Raw genomic sequence first — 24,958 nt, forward strand, 5'->3', positions numbered from 1 at the left:
ATGCCCAATCATATACTATACATATAAATTAGGCACAGAGTACCAGACACATAAAATATGGCAAAAGATAAGTACCTTACCTCATCAATTTATTATTTTACGAACAGGAAACACAAAAACAAAGGAATCCCAATGATCAACCTAACGTGTTTATTACTTATTATTTATTTCTTTTCTATAAATTTTCTTTCAACCTACTACCGTATTATTATTATTATATACATAACAACTACGAATTTAATTAACCGCTTCATATCGTGTGCGATACTGCAATTATAATTTAGTTATGTTTAAGCATTGGGATAAGCATTCCAACCTCTAGTTAGTGAAATTCCTTATTTAACCTTTTTATTAATGAAAACAGTGTTTTAAATTTCTTAATTTTTTTAAAAAAAATACATAATTATTTGTAATTAAAAAAATCGTATTCATAAATTTTTTATAATTGATAAAGAACATTTCTTATAAATTTTAGAAATATATAGTACAGAGAGAGTGTGTGTTGTGTTTGTTCACGAAAACTGGTGAAATAATAAGAAGTTTCAAGAAACTTGTGGGTACTTATTTTCATGATTGTGAAAGCACAACAAATTTAAGCTATTGGGAGGCCCACTCACTTTTGTTCTTATTCGTTCTCGATTTCAATAGATTATCATGAAAGTTAACACCCAAACTAGTTGATGAAAGTTTACCAATTTATTATTTTGCAATTAAAATTCTGATATTTAGAAAAATTAAAGGAAATGCAGCATAGAATGATAAAACTTGTTTTTGGTTGTGCTGTTTTAACTTTAGTGTCACAAGAGAAACAGTTAATTCATAAATTCAAGTGTTTCATTTCATGGTTTGGTGCGTGAAAGAAAGAGCAATAATTAGTGGTGGGAAACTTGATTACGAAAGTGAAGTGCTTCAAACTGTAGTTATTTTGATAACGCATGCGGAACAGAGGCAACGAGAGTGGTGAATTTGATGAGAACATTACAGCAGAAAAAGAAAAAATTGGATAATGATGCATCACATGATATCATGGAATAGAAGTGAATACATACTTGGAAGAAAAGAAAAAGGGATAAAAATACACCCTTGACATGATAATAAAAGCATTCTTATCTACAAATTCAAGAGCCCACGGTATCTGGTTTTCCCAAAGCCCACGGGTATGGGAAAAAGCCAAAAGGAACTCCAAGAGAGGGACCTGTAGACAGACTTCAATTCAAACACTGTTATTGTTTTGGGTGACACAGCACAAATCATTAAATAAGCTTATGCGTTGCTCCTGAAGGATCCAAGGGCCTTTATAGCTGCAGCTCTCAGAATGTATTGGTGGTAGAATGCAGCCGCCGCAGCTCCAGCAAACGGTCCAACCCAGTAAATCCACTGAAAATCGATAAGCACAACCGTTAACAATTCTTTTTTTTTTTTTAATTGGAAAAAAAAAAACATCAAATTTAAGGTTAATTATTAACATACTTGGTCGTCCCAGACTTTGTCATTGTTGAAGATCACAGCTGGTCCGAAACTCCTTGCAGGGTTAATGCCGGTTCCAGTGATAGGGATTGTAGCCAAGTGAACCATGAAGACGGCAAACCCAATGGGAAGGGGTGCCAGTACCTTTGATTTGTTTATAATTTAAAAGTGAGTGAATAAGAAAAAGAAAAAGAAACACTAGATTTAAATTTAATGATGAACGAGGTAAGGTAAGAGATGGTGTACTTACAGGAACATGAGAGTCCCTAGCGTTTCTCTTAGGATCGGTGGCGGAGAAAACGGTGTAGACAAGAACAAAGGTACCGATGATTTCGGCACCCACGGCAGTGCCTTTGTTGTAGCCATCGCTCACAGAGTTAGCCCCTCCACCGTACCTGTTGTAGTAAGATTTTTGGAACCCCTTCGCCAACCCAGCACCGCTGATTGCGCCGGCGACCTGTGCCACTATGTACAGCAACGCCCTCACCAACGACACCTTGCGCCCCAGGAACAACCCAAACGTCACTGCAGGGTTGATGTGGCCCCCTGATACAGAATATAAAAAAGTTAACTAATTGAAGCAGTAAAAAATTGAGTGCGAGGTGATCGACTAAAGTTCAGCTTTTGTACCGGAGATGCCGGCGGTGCAGTAAACGAGGACGAAGATCATGCCACCGAAGGCCCAAGCGATGCCCAAAATGCCTACCCCGTCGCACTCGCTGGTACCGGAGATATTGGGGTCGGTCTGTCTCTTGTAGCCGATAATGGTCAAGACGGTGATGTAAAGGAAGAGGAGGGTGGCTATGAATTCGGCTATGGCGGCTCTGTACAAGGACCACTTGGTGAGCTCATCGGGGTCGAACAACGGCGCCGGAGGCGGGTCGTGGTAGTCCTTGGCGGAGTATTCGGGTTGCTCCGTGACCTGCTCAACGTCTTTGGCCATTGGAAGAAGGAATGTAGGAAAAGAGTTGCAGAGGAGAAGAGGGTAGTGTAGTTTTGGAGTGAGGGTTTGGAGAAGAAAGACGGTAGGTATTTAAGGAAGAGGGGTGTAATGAGTAAAATGAATAATTAATTGAAATGTTTTGTACCTATGTGACTATGTGGCAACGATTACATGATTAGCGTATTTTTTTGCCGCCCTATTACCTTAGTTTCGCTTGCATGGTCCCACTCTTCTCTTTCTTCCACTTTCTCTATCTTCTTTTTTCAACTTTAATCTCCAAAACCTTCTTTAATCCAACGGCTACATTTCTCTATGTAAATGCAAAAATAACCAATCAATTTTACTATACAAAAAATGTTCAAACATTAATAAAATAGTTTTATTAAAACCGACAGAATGAAAATATATAGTTATCAAATATATATGTGTGATTTAAATACACAAACGGATAAAATTTGACCACGTAATTTATGTATTATATTTTTCTCTCTCATTAAGCATTTTGCTTACGTAAAACCTACAGAACTTCATTACATGAAGAATTTAATAGAGCCACAAGCTGACACTCTTGTAGAACTTTCCAGCACTCGAAGTTGAAGTTCGTGGCTATGAAATATTAGCATAAAAAATTGCAAGAGGTGAAGAAGGAAAGGTATGAAATAGTATTGTGAAGATTATGTGATTGTTGATGTGATTAAAATAAGGAGAAAAGGAGCTGTCACTTCTGTTGAGTGACGAAGGTTTGCCAGATGAACTTATCTGGAGGCACCTAAAATCAAATGGGTTTTGAACAAAAGGATGATTCACCTTATCCTCCTCACATACTTATTATGGGGTCACTGTATTTGCAATCAAATCAATTAATTATGATTAATTATGTTTAAATCGTTAGAAATTAATTGTAATCCTAACTCAATCCTATAAAACCGGTTTGTAAGGTGAGGTCTGCACTCCACTTATATATATATATATTATAAATTGATCTTATTTCTAGTTAATATAGAACTTCCAACGCACCTCCCTCACGTCGAGGTGAGACTAGATATTAATAGATGGTTTGATAACAGTCCAATAACAGGTATGCCCAACAAATATCACTGTGATAGATTCTAACAATAGCACAAAACCGGTTTGTAAGGTGAAATTTGCATCTCACTTATATATTATAAATTAATTTTATCTCTAATCGATATATGACTTCCAATATAAATCACCATCACTGTTTTAAACTGAATATTAGGGTTTTTTTTGTCAAATACTATACATCTTCTTTCATAATCTAACAAAAAGAAGTTTAAACCATAAACAAAGAATATTCCAGGTTTCCTGTGATTTCATTGCTGTCTCATTCAGTTTATTGACATTTGTTGTAAATATTTTAGAAAAGAGATTTTGGAGAGCTGGAAAGAGTTCTCGATCAACTCCTTATGCTTTAAAACATTTAACCTTTTGTACACAAATATGCATTTTATTGTATTGCAGATTCCGTTTTGGATATTATTTTATAAGAACAATGGAAAAGTTATACACATGTTGGTACTAAAACTTTGATAGAAAATTATTAGGAATCTCAAAAACCAGTTACAGGTAAAAGAAAACAAAATAATATATGTAGTGGATAAACGCAAGATATGTTTAAAAATGGGAAATATATTCTAGTCGTTTTCTTTTTTTGTAAGTTACCAATGTATTAATATTATCTAAAGTATTTTTTAAAATTATCTCTAAACTAATAGATTACATAACAACTTATTCTTTCAATTTTTGATTTTGTTAACAGCAGTATCAAACATTTTATAAATTAATTAAATTTATAAAATTCTTCAATGGTCAATACACTAGTGCCATCTTATTTTTTCTTACCTTTAAAAGATAACTTATACTTTTAATTAGTTTATAAAGTAAAAACTACTTTCGAAAACAAGATATATAGCTTCTTATATATATGTATGTTATTTTTCATTCAAGAAGAAATGTATTATGTTCTTTTTTATCTGTTTCAATTCTGAAAAAAAAAATCTTTTTCATGAATACGTTTTATCATCTTCTTGTGTGTTTTTAAATTTTAAAACAATTAAAAAATAAATTAATTTATAATATATAAATGATGATCTATTTTATTTTATAAGTAAATTTTGTAAAATTGAATTAAGTTTAAAATTTATTTTTTAACTAATATTAAAGTCAAGTTAGAATTTATTTACCTCTATCAATACATCTAAGTTCTAACTACCTTATAAACTGATATTATAAATTAGGTTTGATGTGATTTTTAACAAAAAAAAATTAAGAAAAAATAAATGAAATAAAGAATTGATAAATTATTTTATTTGAATTAATATCATTATAAATATCCTGAAAACTATTGAGTGAATATTTGTGAACACATGTAAATAAACACGAACTAGAGGAGAACAATTTCTCTTTCTCCTGTTGATAGGGGCCACTGGAAAACTCAGAAATGATTACAATCACAAGTTTTTTCATTGACTATAGTGAATATTCTGGCTCATTTACCATACCATTCCATTGTTGATTTTCTTCCTTCATTTTCTAGTACTTTCTATATACTAAAAAAAGTCTATTTTTTTTAAAAAGGCTATTTAATCTTCTTTTGAATTCCAAAAACATTTTTCACAGAATTAAAAGAATACTTTGCTGTCTATAATTTTCTGCAGAATATGTAATTTAAGTTTAAAAATTTCAATCATAACAATTTAAATGAAATTGAGATGAAAAATTGTCCTATAATTAAAAAGACAGGAATTAATGGATGGTGACAAGATGAAGGTACGTTTTGTTCTTAAAAAAAAAAAAAAAAACGTGTCATTCTGAGTCAGAAGCAGCACACAAAAATCCATGATTCAAGCATAACTTGCCGAGACATAAAGATAAGTTAACGAAATTGTATTATTATTCATATTTATATTTATTTGATACACATTATAAAAAATAAAAAGATTATTGTACTGGTCACTTGGTCCGGCTATGAGTCGACTAGAAGAAATATTGGGCAACAGGCTGATCTGTGGTCGGCCGGCATCAAGAATAAAGGGAGACTGAAATGGCCGATCGACCACGTCCGAGAGATTCTGAGGTAAGTTAATTTTAATAGGAGTTTAACAGTTTTTGGGTCCTGATTAAAGTGTTATTGGACTTTGATTAGAAGAGCCTTAACCTCGGGTCCAAAACGGACATTATATACAGATATCAACAGTAAGAGGTAAGTGACTTGAATTGAATTGCATTTAATACTAAGAACCGAGTAACCGAACGGACTTAATTCTAACTTGAACGTCGGAGTATCTTTGGCAGGTAGCCGACCGACCGTTACTGGAGGAAAAACGCTAGAGACGGACGGACTGAAGGTTGGAAAGAAGGCATAGGTGACCAGACGGCTTGCAGGATTGAGAAGTAAATGTGTAGGTGAGTGTGACCGGATCCACGACCAAAACAATTATATATTTTTTAATTTTTCTAAAAAAGCATTAAATTAAGATAAAATATTTATATATGAAAACATGTTTTCTTGTTTCTATGTTGATAAATTTCAAAGGAGAGCCACCGTCCACCACCTCCACGGTCATTCTCATCTCACACAACCGTCAACACCTTAAGAGTTAAAGCCTTGGACACGTGTATGATTCTGAGCCACAAACCCAATTTCCTATTTCTTAAATTATGCACACATGATGTTTGAAATAAGAGAAATGGACTATACGGTATATATATGTAGCGGAGTTAGGTGGGCGGCTATTCATGTCACTTGGGTGTTGTTATCGCAATCCTCGTCATCGTTGTTTTTCCAATTTTATTTATTTCCAGAAAACTATGCATAGAAACATTGCTTCAGTGGCACATTTGTTGTCCATGTCTGAGAGTGGTTGGAAAGATACGACCAAAACATATTTCTAATCACTCACACGCTGGAGGATTCCAATAATTGCTGTCTTCTTCTCAAAACATTAACTTAATTAAGACAACAAAAGGTTCGTTTTTATATATATGGGTGAACCAAAAAAGTTCAGTGTGTAGTTATTGTCCAAATTCCTTGAGAACTTAATTACTTTACCAAACCTATAAACTTAGGATATGCAACGCCCACACATACTCAAAGTTGGTAAACATCATAACAATTTTAGGTTTGTGTCGAAAATGTTAACATGTTAGTTCGCTTTGAATCTCCCGGTTAAACAGAATTAATATAAAAGCTTTTTATGCAAAAGAAAAATAAAAAAAAAAATATGTATATATATAACTTCTAAATTGCTCAGTCAAAAACATGTTCTTTGATCTTTTGACCACCCCCCATACGCTGTAATGAAAATTATAGGGTGTAAGAAGAAATGGACTATTTGTTGGGTAAGGTTAAGGGCACCAGTGAGAGCTTCAGGCCCAATTAAGGGTGTTGTTTCCTCCACCACCACCACTTATTTCTCCACCTTCCCCTTCCTCTTTTATCTCTTATTCCATCTCTCCATTCATATTTTATTTTTGAGTAAAATTTTACTTTTATGGTTAATATTTTATAACTTTTACCCACTCCAGTCCTCTACATGCATACAATGCCACATAACCTCTTCATCCTCTTTTACGTTCTACTTCGTACTCTCATTATTACTGTTTCATTATTCTTTCTCCTCTCTTTCTTTCATTATGGTATGAGAGTGTGGTGAGTAAGAGGTTGCAAGTGGTGGTGGTTCCAGTACCAAATTTCAGTCTTGGTGATGCTTGAAGGAGGTGCACTGCGTCAAGGTACGTAATCAATTCTAAATTAGCATTGAAACCTTTAAACGGATATGAACATCCGTCGACGGATGTCAGCATCCGTTTAAGGTGAAACGGATGTCGACATCTATTTTATCAGCAATAGTAACAGTATATATATTTTTATCATAATTGTTAAACTTCTTTTTTATGAAGCTTTTTCATTAGCATAAATTTTGCTGTTGTTATTCAGAGCACACGTGTCCGGTCTCAGCAAACTCAAAACGCACAATTTGGATGCAACCCGCGTCAGAAAAAATAAAATACAAAATTAAGGAAAAAAAACCTCGGGATTAAGGATGACAACGGGTCGGGTTGGACACAGATAGTGCCTATCCACAACCCAACCAACCGGATAAAATTTTACCCGCTACCCGACCTGTTACCCGTCGAGTACTTGTTAAAAAATACCCGCGGGTATTTTAAAATCCACGGGTACTCGTTGACACTTGCAAAAAATAAAAAAAAATATTTTATACATTTTAAAATAAAATTTAAATAAATTTACAATATATATATATAATATATTAAGTTAAATATAAATTAAAATTTAATTTTAATTAAATTTAACCTAATAAAATATTGTTTTATTTTATTTTTGATTAAATTTAATTCAAAATATATAAAATTATTATTTTTTATTATTTTTGCGGGTAAGGGTACTCGCGGCTCGGATAGTGTATTACCCATACCCAACCCGTTTAGAAGCGGATATTAAAATATTCACTATCTGTTACCCGCAGGTAGCAAATATCTACAAGTAATAACTACCCGTCGTGGATTTTACCCGTAGATACCCGTACCGACAGATTTTTTTGTCATCCCTACTTGGGATGCCGTCAAATAAAAACAACACACCTCCCATCACTCTGTTTCGTGTCGCTTTTTTGCGGTTTTAGCTTTTTTCAGTTTCGAACATTTGCTCGAATTTCTCTCTAACTCTTATTCTTCGTCTCTCTTTCTTCAATTCAACACTTCGAGGTTCGATCTTCGACATAGTTCTCGCTACTTTTCTCTCTACATTCTTTTGGAGATTGGATCTTAGTGTTTTTTGTATTAGTTTTATATTATTCTTATTTTAATTTAATTCTGTTTTCAAAGAGTTTGAGGGTGAGAAGGTGATGAGTAAATATAAAAAGAAAATTAGGATTAAGTAAATAAATAAAGTTAAAAAATAAAAGAGATTAATTTTGTAATTAAAAAAAATTATAGAGAGTTGGAGAGGTGGAAAGAACAAAGGTGGTGGTGGTGGAGGGAGCAACACCTCATTTAAATACCAGCTTGCACTTTTGGTTATGATGAAGTAATTTCCACTTGTATTTGTCATTTCATTCTATATATCTAAATTGCTTTCAAATTCAAAAACTATCCTATTCTACACTCCATGTTATGCTTCAACGAATTTTAAAATTCATCGAAGGAATTTTTGAAATTCATTGAGAGGTTTTTTAAGACTTCAATGAAATTTAAAATTTATTGAAAAAAATTCTTCAATAAATTTTAAAATTTTTTATGAGATTTTTTTCTTCATCGAGTTTTAAAATTTGTTAAATTTTTTTATTTAATAAATTTAAAAATTTGTTAAAAAATATTTTTATCGAATTTTAAAATCAGATAAAAAAAATTGTTATAAATTTCGAAATTTATTGAATCTTTTAAAAATATTTTCAACGAATTTTGAAATTCATTCTACAAATTTCGAAATCTATTGTAAAAAAAAATCATTCAATATATTTTGAAACTTATTGAAGAGAAACTTAATCTCTAAAATTATTTTTAAAAATTAAAGGTGGACGATGAAATATTTGGAAGGGCAGTACTTATATTTTCAGCAATTGATTGTGACAAAATTGAAATCTATTGACCGTACAAAGTTAGAAACTGTAGAGCCCAAAAGAAGAAAGATTAATTTAGTAGAAGAAGAAATAGTAGCCCAATTGAATAACAAATTGTGCTTTAAAAAGGCCCTGAGGGAAGTTCCAAACGGGCTTTTTTGAATGCAAAAAAGTACCTATACGAAGAAGTAATAAAAAAGCACGTCTCATGGACGCAAAAATAAGTTATGTACATTGTGATGGCACCAAGCTTTGGCCCTACAAACTAGGCTTGTAGGGTTCCCTTGCAATGCTTAACCCTAATGCGAAGAGCTTTTGGGTATTGAAACAATTCTTTTTCATCATCAATTTCTTCATCGTTGTTCTCCATTATGGTCTCTAACCTCGGACTACTTCGACTCTTCATAGGAAACTCCAAATGCGAAGGTGCAACCTCGTTCCATGCCATCGTTATACTCTGCTTCACCTCTTTCGCCATCTTTACTTTTTTCTATCAATCAATACGATATGATCAACGCTGATAACCTTCGCTTACCAGAGCTTTTTGTGCATTGATCTCTCTCTGTTTTTTAATGGAACACAGAGAGAGATAATAAAGCAGAAAAACAACTGTTAATACGAAACTCAACCAAACTTTGTTGATGAAAACTATCGATTAATGAAAATTATTGATCGATTCATGAAAACTGTTCATTCATCGAAACTGCATTTATACGCATGTGATCATAAAGTTTTCCGTTGAAAACTAATGGAAAAGAGGAAACTCAGGGAAATTTAGTGGCTATTATCCCAACATTTATTTAATCACGCCTATAAGAAATTCTAAGATTGGACTTGTACATAATATATTAAAATTATTTTAACTGAACTTTTGCATATTTTTCTTATGAGCATTTTGGATGAGATCAGATATTATTTAAAGTCATGGTTTATGTCAAAAAAAAACACACTAATCTTAGCAGTAAATTTTTTTTTAATTGAAGTATTTATGAAATTTTTATTTTTAATCAATAAAGCAGTGTATACATGTACAGAATAAGCAAAAGATAAAATGCAATTGACCACTTTTTCGATATTTTATCTTCTGTTTGAATAATTTTTCTGAAACTTTAAATTCTGTTGAAAAATAATATTATCAATACTCAGGCATTAAAATATTTATCTTTTAAACTCGCTATGTTACCATTTAAATTTCCCAACTTTTAATACAAAAAATGAAAACATTGTGTTCTTGATGTGTGTACTCTCAGAAATCACTGTATACTTTTGATTTTATAAAAAGCGGATATTCAATTTAGTTTCCGTTTTTAAAAATGTAAATCTTTGGTTCCTAAGTTATAAAAAAATATATCAAATGAGTCTTTTTTTAACTTGAAATACTAGTTTTGGTTGTTTCTTAACAACCGCTACCTCTTTAAATTGCTCTGATTTGTTTCTTAATAATAACAATATTTTATATTGCTTTTTGTACTTTGACCATAAACATAAAAAATGACTCATTTGATACAATTTTTTATAACTTAGGAATCAAAGGTTTACATTTTTAAAAACAAAGACTAAACTGAACATCCGTTTATAACTTAGAGACAAAAAGAGGTTTAAACTTTTATAAAAATATGACTCTTGTATAGTTTTGTATGGACTCAGTAAAGAAACGTGTTAGGTTATGGTTAGATAGCTTCGGCTGTATACTAAAATTAACTTATTATGCATAGACTATTTATAAAAAAAAAAATCTCACATAACTTAAAAGAAAATATATTCTTTTTCTATAAATACCTATAAATAAAGTTTTCAAAAATGGAAAAAGTAAAAAGTAATCAAGAAATCAAATAAGGATGGAAAGAGTGAAACGTAGAAGAATTAAGTTAGAATGATAAGGTTGGATAGCTTGAATGCCCATACACATCACAAGTCCCGTCTGAAAGATGTGGAATGGATCAAAGATAATGCTATTAAAACTTAGGTTTTAGATATATTAAAATAAACTATTTATTGTTTCTTTATAAAAATAAAAATGTTAAATATGCATCAATAAAATTAATTTACATATGCAAATTTGTTTAAACTAATATATTAAATGCTTAAAAATTATTATATTCACAGATCTTCATAAAAGATATGATATTGTTTATTTTAGATCAAACTTTTATATATTTTTTTTATGGCACTTAAAAATATCTCTACTAATAAAGATATTTTATAGGTATATAAATTCATATATGTTTAATTTTGTTTTATCCTATCGTATATCATAAAAGTAATTCATATGTTAGGTTTATTAAAAAAAAGTGTTCTAAAAAATAAAACTTAAATTCAACTATATACAAAATTAACACAAATTTAATCTAAAATAATAGATTAAATAAATCTTAATTCTTATATATTGCTTTAGTGTATCGTTTCTATTTAGTATAAAATTTAGATATATTGATATTCTTTGAGAAAGTTTGTTGTTGATAATTTTGAATGGTGATAGTGACATAGTGACAGCAAATATGGGACCATTTCAACTTTCAAGAAGCAATAAATGCGTACAAAAACCTAGCTACTCTAGCAATGCTATGGGAGTGGTGTGTTCTTCAAAAATACGCGTACAAAAGGGTATCTCTGCAAATCATGATGAATTGTACATAAATTGAGATAGCTATAGACAATAAAGGAAACTACCATGCTAGATTGTAACATGCAAAATTGGCATAGCTATTAAGAAAACTAATGCATATAGCAATCATTATTAGATAAATTGGAAACTTTAATCTATCATTCATACTCATTCATACCAGCATAGCTTATTAAACCAAGTCTAGCTATTTAACACTATCAGACCTATCCCACACCAAGAACACCTATAATATCTCTCTTACCAGCTTCAGAATATCAAACTTAAAAAAAAAAAAATACCAAAATTGATTATATGGTTATTGAATTCAGTTTTCTTACACAGATTTTTAAATTTTAATCTTGTAAATAAAAGAAAACAAAAGTAAAAATCACCAGTCATAATAAAAGTAAATCACAGATAAACTGACCCATATATATACGGAGACATATCGTACGTGTCGAGCAAGACGATTTACAGACATGGACAAGACCGATTGTGTTAAGCATACGGTCATTATAGACAGATTATCAGACATGGTTAAGGTAAGACGAGATTTAGGATTATTAGGTCGTGATTGGGTCTTAATTAAGGCTTCTCTAATCCCAGGTCCATAATCAATACTATAAATATAGGTGAGAGGTAAGAGGTAAGCAGATTCATTAATTACACATTTAATATAACTCTCAGATTACCAAACAGACATTGTATTGACTTTAAGATCGGAGAACCTTTGGCACGTACCCTTCCGGGTGGACTTAGACTGTGGAAGAGATGAAGGAAAGGACGATCGACTTTAAGAGAACAAGGTTGAAAGAAGGAGACGTGAGAAAGATCGACCGGCTGCGTAGAAAAATTGTGTAGGAATTTGGTTATTCGATCTCACATCGAAAGTATATAAATATAGAATAAGTAAAAGTAAATTTTATCTGAATATATGTTTTTTTATAATTGAATTAAACTTAAAATGTAATTCTTAATATAATATTATAGTAATTTATATATATTTTTAAAAATATTTGTTATTTATTTGATTTATAATATACTATCTTTTATATAGTTATAGAATCATTCATAAATATTAAGTGTAGTTTTGAAATGAAAAACGTGTTAAAAATCTTAGGTTAATTAAAATAAATAAATTTATCTTACTTTTCGTATCATCTCCAAGTTGAATTAAATTTAAATTCATTTCTCAATAATGAATAAAATTTATAAATAAGCATTCTTCACTCATATAACATGACATATTAAAACAAAGAAAATGTTATAACTGTAATTCTTTTTTTTTTTCATTTGAATCATTTGCTTAGATACTTTTTTCACTATTTATTAACCTACTTGCCTAATTTAAAAACTAATTGCTGCATTTTTTTTTTCACACATTGTATACTTTTTGTTTAATTGGGCTTATTAAAATAGTTTTTCTAGAGGAATCTTCGTAGTCCTTCCACTTGGTGATGTGAAACAGAGAACCCATGAGTTTTGATGCTAATGAATAATGGTGCTTGTTTTTCAGGATCTCTGTAGCCTTTTTCATAAGAATAATGTTAATAATCCATTTAGAATGTTAATTATAGAATTAAAAATGGTTAGATTTTATAAAACAAAGTATTGTTAATATGCCTCCTCATATTTTTCAACGTAATCCCATTACGAATTCGTATAAAACATATCTATTTATTTAACAATATCCTTTAAATATGCAGTTCTAAATATTATTTTTTAATAAAGTTATGATATGGTATAAATATAATTAGATACCAAATCCCACTTTGTGAGAGCATACGACATTGATCATCAAGCTTTTGAAGGTTGATTTAGACGTGTCACACAAATTATTAAAGCATGTGTGACCATATGTAAATATATCATAAAAAATAATTAATATTGATCATATCTTAAAAAATAACACGGTATTGGTATACAAGGAACAATATATATATATAATAGTATAGCGAATCTTTAACTTTTAGCAAATTAAAAAACTTCATCTAATTGCAACTTAAATATGTTTGTTAGGTATTGCAATTCTATGTAAATTGCAAACTTTAATCTCTCTAGTTGTATATAACATGATATATAATACTAAATGAAATAAAAAAGATGGTGTAAGGAAATTATAATATAAAAAAGAGAAAAAGTGAGAAAGAGACATAGTCATTGATCTTTAGATATAAAAAAAGGATATAAATTGTGGTTGGAATATTATTTTGGTTATACTCTTTTTGGACAGCTAGTTAAGACATTCTTAATGCACTCACTTGCATTTAAAAGTAAAGTAATGGAAATTGCTTTAGAAAAATGTGAAAAGGAGGCTACTATGATTCATTGAGTCTCAATTGTCAAGCTAAAGTGGTGGACGAGATGCTTATGCTTTCAATTATATTATATTCACATAACCTTATATATGACTTCTACAAATCACTATCAAAAGTTTGGCACATATTCAACATATCAATAATTAGAGTTACATGTTAAACTGCTTTTTTTACTTCTTAGTTCAGGTAATGGATCCAATATCTAGGAAACAACGTAGGCTAATGCCCTACACTAGCTAAATTATTCTCGTGCAAAACTATATAACTCAATTGGAAGTCATTAACATTACGCCATTCATTAATTTTAATTCCAATAATTTACCAAATAAACAAAATAAAATTGGATGTTAAATATATTTTTGTCCCTTTAGTTTTTGATAGAAAATTGAAAATAGTCCATGTTCAAAATTTTAGTTTAATTTAATCCCTCAATTTTATAAATGCATGAATTTAATTATTTTAACTAAATTTTGTTAGATATATTTGACGTTTCAAACGTGTTTCATAATAATATCTAAGTTATTTATGTGAGGAAAGTCAACATATAATTGGTATTAGATTTGATGGTTAGTTTTGGTGACCTAGTTCAGACGAGTATGTTCCTTCATGGTAAGGTAAATCCCCTCACAGGCGGTCGAAGACAAATAACCAAATGAATCATAGGAAGTAGAGAGCAAAAGATGTTCTGTGGTGTGATCATGGGTCGTGAAATGGAGCAATAAGTGTTCAATGCAGATCATGTTGTACTCGTAGATAAGACTTCTGCTATAGAAGAGATGGAGAATCATAGTTATTTATTACAGGGGAGTATATCAATGTTGAAGGACTCATAGGAAATTGTTAGAATCCCATAACTCTAAGTCTCGTATTGAATAGAAATGAAAAGGTAGACCATCATATAAGATTCAAGATCTACTAATCCATTGTCTTAATTTTTTTTTTTTTTAAAAATAAATAAATGGTGTCAATCTCTTATGTAGTTAGGACAAAAATAATATGTGTTTATGTAGCTTTTGATGAAAAAATACTATTATATTAATTAAAACGTCGGATTCTCGAGCTACATGACAATGCTTAAGTAACATATATATACTTTAAATTATCTAAAAATGTGTTTAAAATATCATATAAACTTAATAAAATTTAGTTAAAAAAATTAAATTGGTACTGTAGTGGAGGGGGTACGGGTGGACCGATCGGCTGGGGTTATGGGAGAGGGTGTAAGTGTAGATCGGTCAGTGGATATAAGCATAGAAATGCATTCATGAGTATTGATTGGAAAGTAACGGAAGATGCGGCGGTTTGAGACAATTAATGGGCAGTTATGAATATAGAATCTATAAATAGGGAGTCAAGGGTCAGGTAAAGTACGATTTTCTGATTTTAATCACTCGTTTTGGCTAAACCTCTATCTGACTTGGGCGTCGGAGTGTTTTCTCTACAGGACTTCCCGGTCAGCAGTCAAGGTCGCGAACTGACGAAGCAAGCTGGACGATCGGGAGTAGGTGCAACTAAACCTCTATCTGACTTGGGCGTCGGAGTGTTTTCTCTGCAGGACTTCCCGGTCAGCAGTCAAGGTCGCGAACTGACGAAGCAAGCTAGACGATCGGGAGTAGGTGCAAGGGTTTGGCCGAACGATTTCGTGTCCCAAATACAGAAACAGGTACAATTAAAGATAGATGAATAAATTTATCCATACACTCTTTTTTAAATTAATCTTCAGAATATCCTAAAATTAGATTTGAAATCCACCTTAATACAAAATTAACTTATTTTATAATTTTTAACTCAAAATTTTTTTATCATCAAAGATAATTTTATAATTTTTTTATCTGTTAAAATTTCATTTTTTGTTTATCACATAAACAATCATTTATAGATTTTGACAAACTTTATTATCAAATTTATTCACTTTTAATATCTAAATATATTAAAAAAACAAAAAAATATTTTTAAATTTACTTAAATTCATTCACATACTCTTTTTAAAATTCATCTTCAGAACATCCTATACGTAGATTTGAAATCCACCTTAATATACAAAATGAATTTATAAATTTTGAAGTACTTATATCTGTCCTAATATGAAACTTTGAAAGGATAAACAAGGTGGTCATGGGTGTCTGCATTTGAGAGGACAATTGAGATACAGTTGTAGTCAGCTGGAAATATGAAAGGGTTGTGCACTTAATCCAACCCAATTCATTACCATCGTCATCGTGCTCCTTCCCCTTCCCACGCTTCACACGTGTCCCATTTCTCGATCCTCTAAATGGGACCACCCTGTCCTCTTTTTTCTATCCCGCCCAGGTGAGTGGAACCCCGCTCCGCGACAACTTTCTTCAATCCTTCTCGTAACCCTCAATTTACTTTTTCACATTCACCCCATTATTTCCAATGCGGGCTACTTTCGTAAATCCACTCCGCCCATTCCCCTCATGCCTTATCCACAATGCTTACGCAACCAAACAAAACTCAACAATTTTTTCTTTTTTTTTTTTTTTTTTTCAAAAAGCAAGCTAACCTTTATAAAAGCACTTGTAAGGAACCAACACAGTACAGTGCCGAACAACCTGGTAGTTCAAACCAACTCTCAATCGTATCGGTTCGAGTTTTATCCATCTCACATTTTCATGGCCGCCAACGTTCGCAGAGCTACCTATCGTTTCCTCCCTGCCGTAGACAGAGATTCACTCTCCGATTCCACCTTTGAATTCGATGAATCTGATCTCTACAACTCTGCAAACGCTAACTCTTCGGAATTCTGCAAATCTGTACGCTCCTCGAGATTCCACAGTAACTCCTCTGTTACCGTCGGCCGTGTCGGTGCTTCGGGATCGCTGCCGGTGAACGTACCGGACTGGTCGAAGATCCTCGGCAACGAGTACGGACAGAACCGGAGGAGGAACTATGACTACGAAGAACCTCAAAGCGATGAGGAGGAAGGAGGAGGGAGAGTTCCTCCGCACGAGTTTCTGGCGAAAACGAGAATCGCTTCCTTGTCAGTGCACGAAGGAGTTGGGAGAACGCTCAAAGGACGCGATCTTAGTAGAGTTCGAAACGCGATTTGGGCGAAAACGGGATTCCAAGATTAGAATCAAACGAAACGTTATCGTAGGACCATAAGCTAATTACTATTAGTGATTTACTACTGTTACGAGTTTTGTTCATAGATCTTCTGAGATTTATCATTTTGCGGAGTATTTTTTTCTTTTTTTTTGTTTTTGGATCGTGACCTATATGTACCAGATCGGAATTTGAGATTTTAATTTGCAGGGAGAAGTTTTTGTTTTTTTAATAATAGTATAATTATTGTGTTTATTATTTTGAATTAAAATTGATAGGTTTCTTGGTGGGTGGGGATTGGACCGAATATTTTGTGGTAACGACGAAATCGAAATGGTGGGGCCATTGTGGAAGTGGCAGTTTTTAATGATTGGTGGGGTTTAGGTTTTGGAGGTTCATTGATGTGAGTGGGTTAAGTATGGGACCAAAATCAAATATCAAAGCCTTGTGCATATGATATGACCCCGTCTTTTTATGACACTTGATAGAGACTCCCAACTAATCAAAACAACATTTTCAAAACAACAGCTCAAATTTCCCATTATTAATTCTATAGCTCAAGGTTTTTTTTTAATGAATTTGAAGTGGATTTTAAATCTTTAATTCAAAGTGAAAATATTTATATTAACGATCATATAGATATATGTTAGGAGTATATGTTAAGTCTAATTTAACTATGATATATGTTTAGGAGTGTATTTTAAGTCTAATTTAACTTTACAAAATCGGTTTGTAAAGTGAGATTTATACCCATTAATATATTATATCGATCTTATTTTAGTCGATACAAGACTTTCAACACATGAAAAAAATTTAATAATAGTGCAATATTTAATCAAAATTATGTTATTTTATTTTTTAGAGATAAATAATATTCACATATTTCATACAACAATTTTTATTTTATTTTATTAATTTTATTTAAACTTAACTAACGGTTAATATAATTAAAAATATGTTTGTGGTCCATTACCACATGTATGTTGGTGTATATATTGAAAAATTGTATTAAAAAAATCACTATAACTGTTTTTGTTAGCTTGCTACTTTGGTAAATTTCCTCCAGTTTCAAACTTTCCTATTATTATACTTACTGAATGATATTTAGACAACATTTTTTTTACAACATTCAAACATTGATTACGTGTCAATCTGTGATTAGTCAAAAATTACTCCACAATCAATAATAATAATCACAAACATTATTGTAGAGTAATTTTTGACCAATCACAGATTGACACGTAATCAATGTTTAAATGTTGTCAAAAAAATGTTGTCTAAATATCATTATCCCTACTTTAAATCTACTGTTCAAACCAAAAGTCTAAACATATATATGCTAGCACACACGAGAATAAGTTAGAATCAATTTATTATTGTATTTTGTATTAATTATTAAGTATTTAATCCACACTTTATCATTTATTTTGTACTCAACACATTATCACAGGCATAATTTATTGACTTTAAAACATGTTCAATGTTTAATTTTATGTATTTAAAATAATATATAACAAACAAATAAAATTGTTTACTATTTTTAATAATAGTCTACTATAGAATGTTTTTTGTGTACTAGATGATTTTTATAAGATGATTTTTATAATTCAAGCAACAATTATCGTTAAAATAGACTTCAGTTGACATGATTTTATATGATAGAATAATAGCTAAACAATCACTTTATAAAGATAAACAAAATACTTTATATTTGCTTTTAAAATACATATTTTTCTTTAAATTATTGTTATGTAAGTTCAAAAAGTTCGTGCAAGATCCTGTTATTTCATATTTTATAAATCTTTGAAATTAAATTAATTATATTCATAAATTATTTTTAAAAAATCACATATGAAAAAGTTAAAATTTTTTTTATTTTTTAACAAAAGGGGCATTTTAAAAACGTAACTAAATATAGGAGAGTCTCCATCATAATGTTAATATATTTTATTATAATAAGTGTAAAAAAAATCTATGTTGCTATATTTTTTTGTAAAAGAAAGCAAGAATAAATATAAAAAATAAATTATAAATGCAGTACACTTTTGGAGTACCTGAATAGTTTAAAGTGTGTGAGGAAAATATATACTAATTATAGTTATAAATGTATAATATGATATGATATATGATATATAGAACATATATACCAATAGTTTTTCATTTTTTAATGTATTTTATCATACTTGTTCTTAATTTTGTAGTTGTTAATTATATTTAGGGTTAAATATATTTTTAGTCCCTGTACTTTGGGGCGATTTTGGTTTTAGTCTATTTTCAAACTAAGGTACAATTTAGTCTTCAATTTTAGAAAATTCTAGTTTTAGTCATTTTTATTAAATTTTCTTAACTTTATTTGTTGTTTCAAGCACGTTTTATTATAGTATTTGGACTGTTTACATTGTTTGACACATTTTTGCTTCAATATTAACTGAGAAAGGCGTTTGAAACAACAAATAAAGTTAAAAAAAAATTGATAAAAAAAACTAAAACCAGAGTTTTCTAAAGTTAAAATACTAAATTGTAATAAACTAAAACCAAAATCACGGACTAAAAACATATTTAATCCATTATTTTATGATAAAATTTTTTTTTATTATTATCATAAAAGCATTAGTTAGAGTAATATTTATGGTTATTGTAACAGGAGACATTAATGATTGTCAAATAATTATTTAATGAGTTGTTATACAACTTGCTTTATACAGAGTCACCAGAATTGACTTAATAAAGAAAGACGCATTTTTGAACCTTTGAAGTCTTCACACGCATCAAATAAAATTCTAAAGTTTCACATGCTGAAATGTTCACTTTATTTAGCTGTAAAATAAAATAGGAGGAAAATAAATTAAAAATTATATTACCTGGACAAACAAAAATTTATTTTTTATGATTAATTATTATGAATATTTACTTATATTTACATATTTTAAAAGAGTCAAACCCTACTGTCTAATCATAAAATAAAGACTGATTAAATTAATTTTGGACATCTACGACAGTCAAAATGTTGACCGAAGGATAATACTGTCATTCTCTAACATATAATTCGTCTGTTTATTGTTGTAAAGAACACGATTTTTTTTTTTAATTTTTTGGTATGCACAGGCACAGTCAAATGAATGACTATTTCATCAAAAGTTAAAATTATATTAAAATAGAAGCCTTTCTTTTAACATACACGAAATCAAGAGTAGAATAATATTGAAACACCTTTTTTTTATTATTATTATACAAAGTCAATTAACTACCTCAATTCAACTCATGAGTTTGTATTAAATTGGTGTGCATATCAATAGGTTGTAAAAGAACAATTGTAAAAATAGTTATAACTAATTTTAACCGTCTTTTAAAAGCAAGTGCTTTATTTGAATACTTTTATTTATAAACTAAACTGGTAATAAATTCAAGGTTTAATCTTCCAAAAGTTTGTATTTTTATTTAAAATTTTAAATAGATCATTTTCTTTTTGGACGTCTCAATTGATTCATTTTTTTTTTAAATTGATCGAATCAAGAGTTTGTTGTTAAATTACATTAACGGCTGTTAAGACTTATTTATATGATATGATCAGAGTTGAAATTAATGAGACGTGACATTATATAGGTATTTTTTTATTAAATATTATGAATGTAATCAGATTTTTGGAAGAGTAAAGTGGAAATAATTAAAAAAGATTTTTGGAAAGGTAAAGTGGAAATAATTAAAAGATTTAAGTGCAACCCCTTTGTTTGAGAATTGTAACTGAGATTGGGGAAAAATTGGAAGTAGGCTTCGTGTGAGGAAATTGGGAAAAAATTGGCGTTGTGTTGTGCGTAATGGACATGAGGCGATTGACATGAGGCGTGTGTTCGATATGTTCGATCGGAATGGGGATGGGCGAATATCGGCGAAGGAGCTGAGAGATTCGTTGGTGAATTTGAGAATAAAGATTCCAGAGAAGGAACTAGCGGAGATGATCGAGAGGATCGACGTCAACAGTGACGACTGCGTGGATATGGCAGAGTTCGAGGAACTGTACTAGACGATAATGGAGGAGCGCGACGATGAGAAGGACATGCAGGAGGCCTTCAATGTGTTCGACCAGAATCGCGATGGCTTCATCACCGTCGACGAGCTCCGCGCCGTGCTGGCCTCCCTGGGTCTTCAACAAGGGAGGAGCTTGGAGGAGTGCCGGAAGATGATCGTGAAAGTGGACATTGACAGAGATGGCATGGTGAATTACAAGGAATTCAGGCAAATGATGAAGAGTGGTGGAGGATTCACTGCTCTTGGTTAATCTTTCTTCGTTTCCCCATTTTTTTCAATGCAGAATCACATTACCAATATATTCATCCTTCCAAATTTTCAATTTGAATCCGTTCTTAACTTGTAAATAAGATTCATCTTCTAGGATACTGATTTCATTGATTAATGATTCATTACGTTTGAGGTTTTCTTTGTCCTGATAGATTTTCAATGAACTTCCTCCAATTCACTTCCATTTCAAATAAATGTTCATATATTTTGTTTTAAGTAGTTTCAAATACTGCTTCTAATCCAATTCCATTTTACCTTAGTTTCTATTTTTTTTAATCCATTTCTGTCATAAGACTGCTTGTTTATTGATATATTTCTCATATTAAAAACTGTAAAACTCTTGGGATTAGATAAAAAGCGCCAGTTTTTTCCCCAATTTCCTCACACGAACTCTACCCCCAATTTTTTCTCCAATCTCAATTACATTTGTCATACAAAGGGACTGCACTTAAATTTTTTAATTATTCCCACTTTGCCATTCCAAAAATCTGATTACATTCATAATATCTAATAAAAAATTCCTATATAATGTCACGTTTCATTAATGTCAACTCTGACCATACCACGTAAATAAGTCTTAACGGCGGTTAGTGTAATTTAACGACAGACACTTAATTAGATCAATTTTAAAAGAAAAAGGACCTATTTGAAATTTCGGACCAAAATAAAAACTTTTGGTGAGATTAAACCAAAATTCAAGTATGAGACTTTTCACAAATGTTGATATAGTATATAAATATTTAGCCAGATTTAGATTAACCGGTATCTTAATATAATATATGGATGGCTGTGTTTTTGTTTTAAAAAAAAAAGAGAAAACTTTGCTTTTGGAAATATGTATAAAATCCCGAAGTATAACATGTTTTCGGAATGTTTATTTGTTCTAATGCTTCTAATATTTGGTAAAATTGTATGAAATTCTAGTTGTAAGGTGAAAAATAGTTAGTAACTAGTAATCGAAAACAACTAAACAAACAAAATGATAAATATTTTAGTTAAATTGTCTCTTACAATAATTTATAGATAAGAGTGGTATAATAATATATCACTAAAATAAATAGATTCAACCGTTAATAAAGTTTATGAGTGATCACAAAAATTATTGATAAAACAGTATTATCAATGACAAAAAATTCTTTCGTAAAATATTTGTCAATAAATTCTTTTAACAAATAGAAAAATTCATCTATAATTCCTGACTATTGAATTAGTGATTATCAACTATTAAAATCCAATGATAATTATTTACTAAAAATTATTGACGATTTTTTTTTGTCAATAAATATATATCAAAATTTGGTTTTTCTTCCCTTCTGGTGTGAAGTCTTAGAAAATGGTATTTTAAAAGTGGTAATAAGTTAAAAATAATAAGAACCTATTATTTTAATATTAAATCATTTTAATATAAAATGAATTGTTATAAGTGGGTTAAATTATTTTAAAATACATTATCTCTTTAGAAACTATTTTTTCTATAGTTCTCTATCTGCTATCTAATGGTTGTTGTACCCTATTCGTCTGTTTGAAGATTAGAGAGTGCTTATGCGATCCTTGCAGTGAGATCTTCAAGTCTACACGATCAGTTTCTCAAATAAAGTAAGTCAAATGCATAGGTTTTGTGGTTGAAAATGAGGTTTTAATAGGCAAGTTTGTGAGATAGTGTTTTGATTGAGAAACCTGATGTTTCAAGTCTGAGTATATGTTATTTGAGACTTTTTAGAAGTATGAATTATTTTAAATCTGATATAGAACTAAGGGATAGTCCATTGGTGGTGTTTTGGATAGTTTTAAGTGCAAAATTGGAGGTTTGGAGTAGTAAGATTTTGAATTAGAAGGTCTAGGCTAAAGGTGATGGTTTGTAATTTGTTTAAGTCTATTATAACTTGTTCAAGTTGTTAGGTTGCAGAAACTAGGTGTAGAATGTGTAAATCTAAATTTGGCACTTTTGTAGATGTCAAATGGTTAAGTGCACATAGTTTTGAGTCTAATGATCAAATGAGTACTTTACTTTAGTTATAAAGGTGATTTTGATCAATTATAAGGTGTAAGAAATCCATTTGATCATTAGAACCAAGATCAAGTGCCTAAAAGACTAGTTTTTAAGTTATGTTGTTTGTTGTCACGAGGCTCAAGTGCCCCTTGGACGCCTCCAAGGCGACCTAAAACAGTGAGTTGGCGCTTGGGCGCCCCATTCCAAGCACTGAGTGCCCTTCTTGTAGGTTTTTGGTTTTCTATTTCTAAGGTGTTTTTGTGATTTTTGATGCACTGTTTTGTTTTCCTCGATGAATGTGAAATGATTTTATATGAGTTTCGATATGCTATATGAAGTGTTTGTGTGTGTGTGTGTGTGTGTGTATATATATATATATATATATATGGGTTTGCTAACTTGCATACGCCTGTTTTTCAGTTGGTACATTTTAACAATGTGTACCGGGTTTCAGTAGACAAAAATATCCCTATATATCATGAATTCTAAGTTTTAAGGTTAAGGGTATTTTAATAATTTTCATTCTCAAAATTAAAAAAATAAAAAAAGAAACCCCCAAACTCTTACCCATCTCTCTCATTCCTCTCAACCATTTCTCTTTCATCTCTTATACTCCAACATTTTCTCTGTCATCCCTATTTTAGCTCCAATTGAAAAAAATCAGAAAGACTTGTCTTATTTTAATAATTTTCATTCTCAAAACTAAAAAAAGAAAACCCCAATCCCTTACTCACCTCCTTCATTCCTCTCAACCGTTTCTCCTCCATCTCTCTCACTCAAACATTTTCTCTGTCATCTCTGTACTAGCCCCAACTAAAAAAACATTCATTATTAAACGATTTACTTTTGTAAAAAGTTGAGTCATATTCACCTTTCAAAAAAAGTTCATTCAAAATCTCTTTAATTTCATTATCTTCTCTATATATATTAAAGCCGACGGGCACAACTTGCACCAAGACTTATGAGCATCATTCCTTTACATTCCTTTACATTCTGAGACTACTACATAACATTGCTTCGTGGCCATTTAATTTTTTTGGTAGAAATTCATTAACTTGTTTTCCTTTACTAAAGAAAAAGACAAATCAAAATACAATAAAATTCTCAATTATAAAATCAAACAATAAAAATTCTAAATCTTGAAATTTTATTTATGATTATATAAAGAAAAAAATTAGGTGCTTTGATTTTTTTATTTATGTAAGTATTTTTTTTTCTCTAACCGTTTTATTTAATAATAAGTGTTTTTTTAGTTAGAGATAGTGCAGAGATGACAGAGGAAATGTATTGAGTGAGAAAGATGAAGGAGAAAGGGTTGAGAGGAATGAAGGGGGTGAGTAAGGGTTTGAGGTTTCTTTTTTCTTTTTTAATTTTGAGAATGAAAATTATTAAAATAAGACAAGTGTTTTTGATTTTTTTCAATTAGGTCTAGAGTAGAGATGACAGAGAAAATATTGAAGTGAAAGAGATGAAAGAGAAAGGTTAAGAGGAATGAGAGAGGTGGATAAGGGATTGAGGGTTTCTTTTTTTTTTTTTAATTTTGAGAATGAAAATTATTAAAATACCCTTAACCTTAAAACTTAGAATTCATGATATAAGGGTATTTTTGTCTACTGAAACCCGGTACACATTGCTAAAATGTACCAACTGAAAAACAGGCGTACGCAAGTT

The 24,958-nt window shown here is 30.5% G+C and overlaps 2 protein-coding genes, 1 long non-coding RNA gene and 1 pseudogene across 3 annotated transcripts; 3 read left to right on the forward strand and 1 right to left on the reverse strand.

Annotated features, from left to right (window-relative positions):
- Nucleotides 1–940: 940 nt before the first annotated feature.
- Nucleotides 941–2,487, reverse strand: LOC106759297 (aquaporin PIP2-7). The gene is made up of 4 exons (XM_014642402.2): nt 2,098–2,487; nt 1,718–2,013; nt 1,471–1,611; nt 941–1,377 (listed from the first exon to the last, which is right to left on the reverse strand). Exons 1-4 carry the CDS (start codon nt 2,408–2,410, stop codon nt 1,264–1,266), a joined length of 864 nt encoding a protein of 287 aa, XP_014497888.1. The 5' UTR covers nt 2,411–2,487; the 3' UTR covers nt 941–1,263.
- A 2,910-nt stretch (nt 2,488–5,397) lies between these two features.
- On the forward strand, nt 5,398–6,383 carry LOC111241454. The gene is made up of 4 exons (XR_002667435.1): nt 5,398–5,507; nt 5,577–5,633; nt 5,726–5,836; nt 5,967–6,383. It is a non-coding gene; the product is annotated as an uncharacterized LOC111241454 (long non-coding RNA).
- A 10,087-nt stretch (nt 6,384–16,470) lies between these two features.
- Nucleotides 16,471–17,256, forward strand: LOC106758833. Its single transcript, XM_014641826.2, has one exon. The coding sequence runs from the start codon at nt 16,569–16,571 to the stop codon at nt 17,028–17,030; it is 462 nt and encodes a 153-aa protein (XP_014497312.1). The 5' UTR covers nt 16,471–16,568; the 3' UTR covers nt 17,031–17,256.
- Nucleotides 17,257–17,334: 78 nt separating this feature from the next.
- On the forward strand, nt 17,335–21,419 carry LOC106758284 (annotated as a pseudogene).
- The last annotated feature ends 3,539 nt before the right edge of the window (nt 21,420–24,958 follow it).

Source organism: Vigna radiata, chromosome 4 (assembly GCF_000741045.1).
Source record: "Vigna radiata var. radiata cultivar VC1973A chromosome 4, Vradiata_ver6, whole genome shotgun sequence".
Taxonomy (NCBI): Eukaryota; Viridiplantae; Streptophyta; class Magnoliopsida; order Fabales; family Fabaceae; genus Vigna; species Vigna radiata.

Excerpts from the sequence above, each read along its gene's own strand:
- LOC106759297 (XM_014642402.2), bottom strand. The coding sequence starts at position 2,410 with ATGGCCAAAGACGTTGAGCAGGTCACGGAGCAACCCGAATACTCCGCC. Across the intron at positions 2,014-2,097 it reads CTGCACCGCCGGCATCTCCG|GGGGCCACATCAACCCTGCA; the intron begins GTACAAAAGCTG and ends ATTCTGTATCAG. Across the intron at positions 1,612-1,717 it reads CTAGGGACTCTCATGTTCCT|GTACTGGCACCCCTTCCCAT; the intron begins GTAAGTACACCA and ends AACAAATCAAAG.
- LOC106758833 (XM_014641826.2), top strand. The coding sequence starts at position 16,569 with ATGGCCGCCAACGTTCGCAGAGCTACCTATCGTTTCCTCCCTGCCGTA.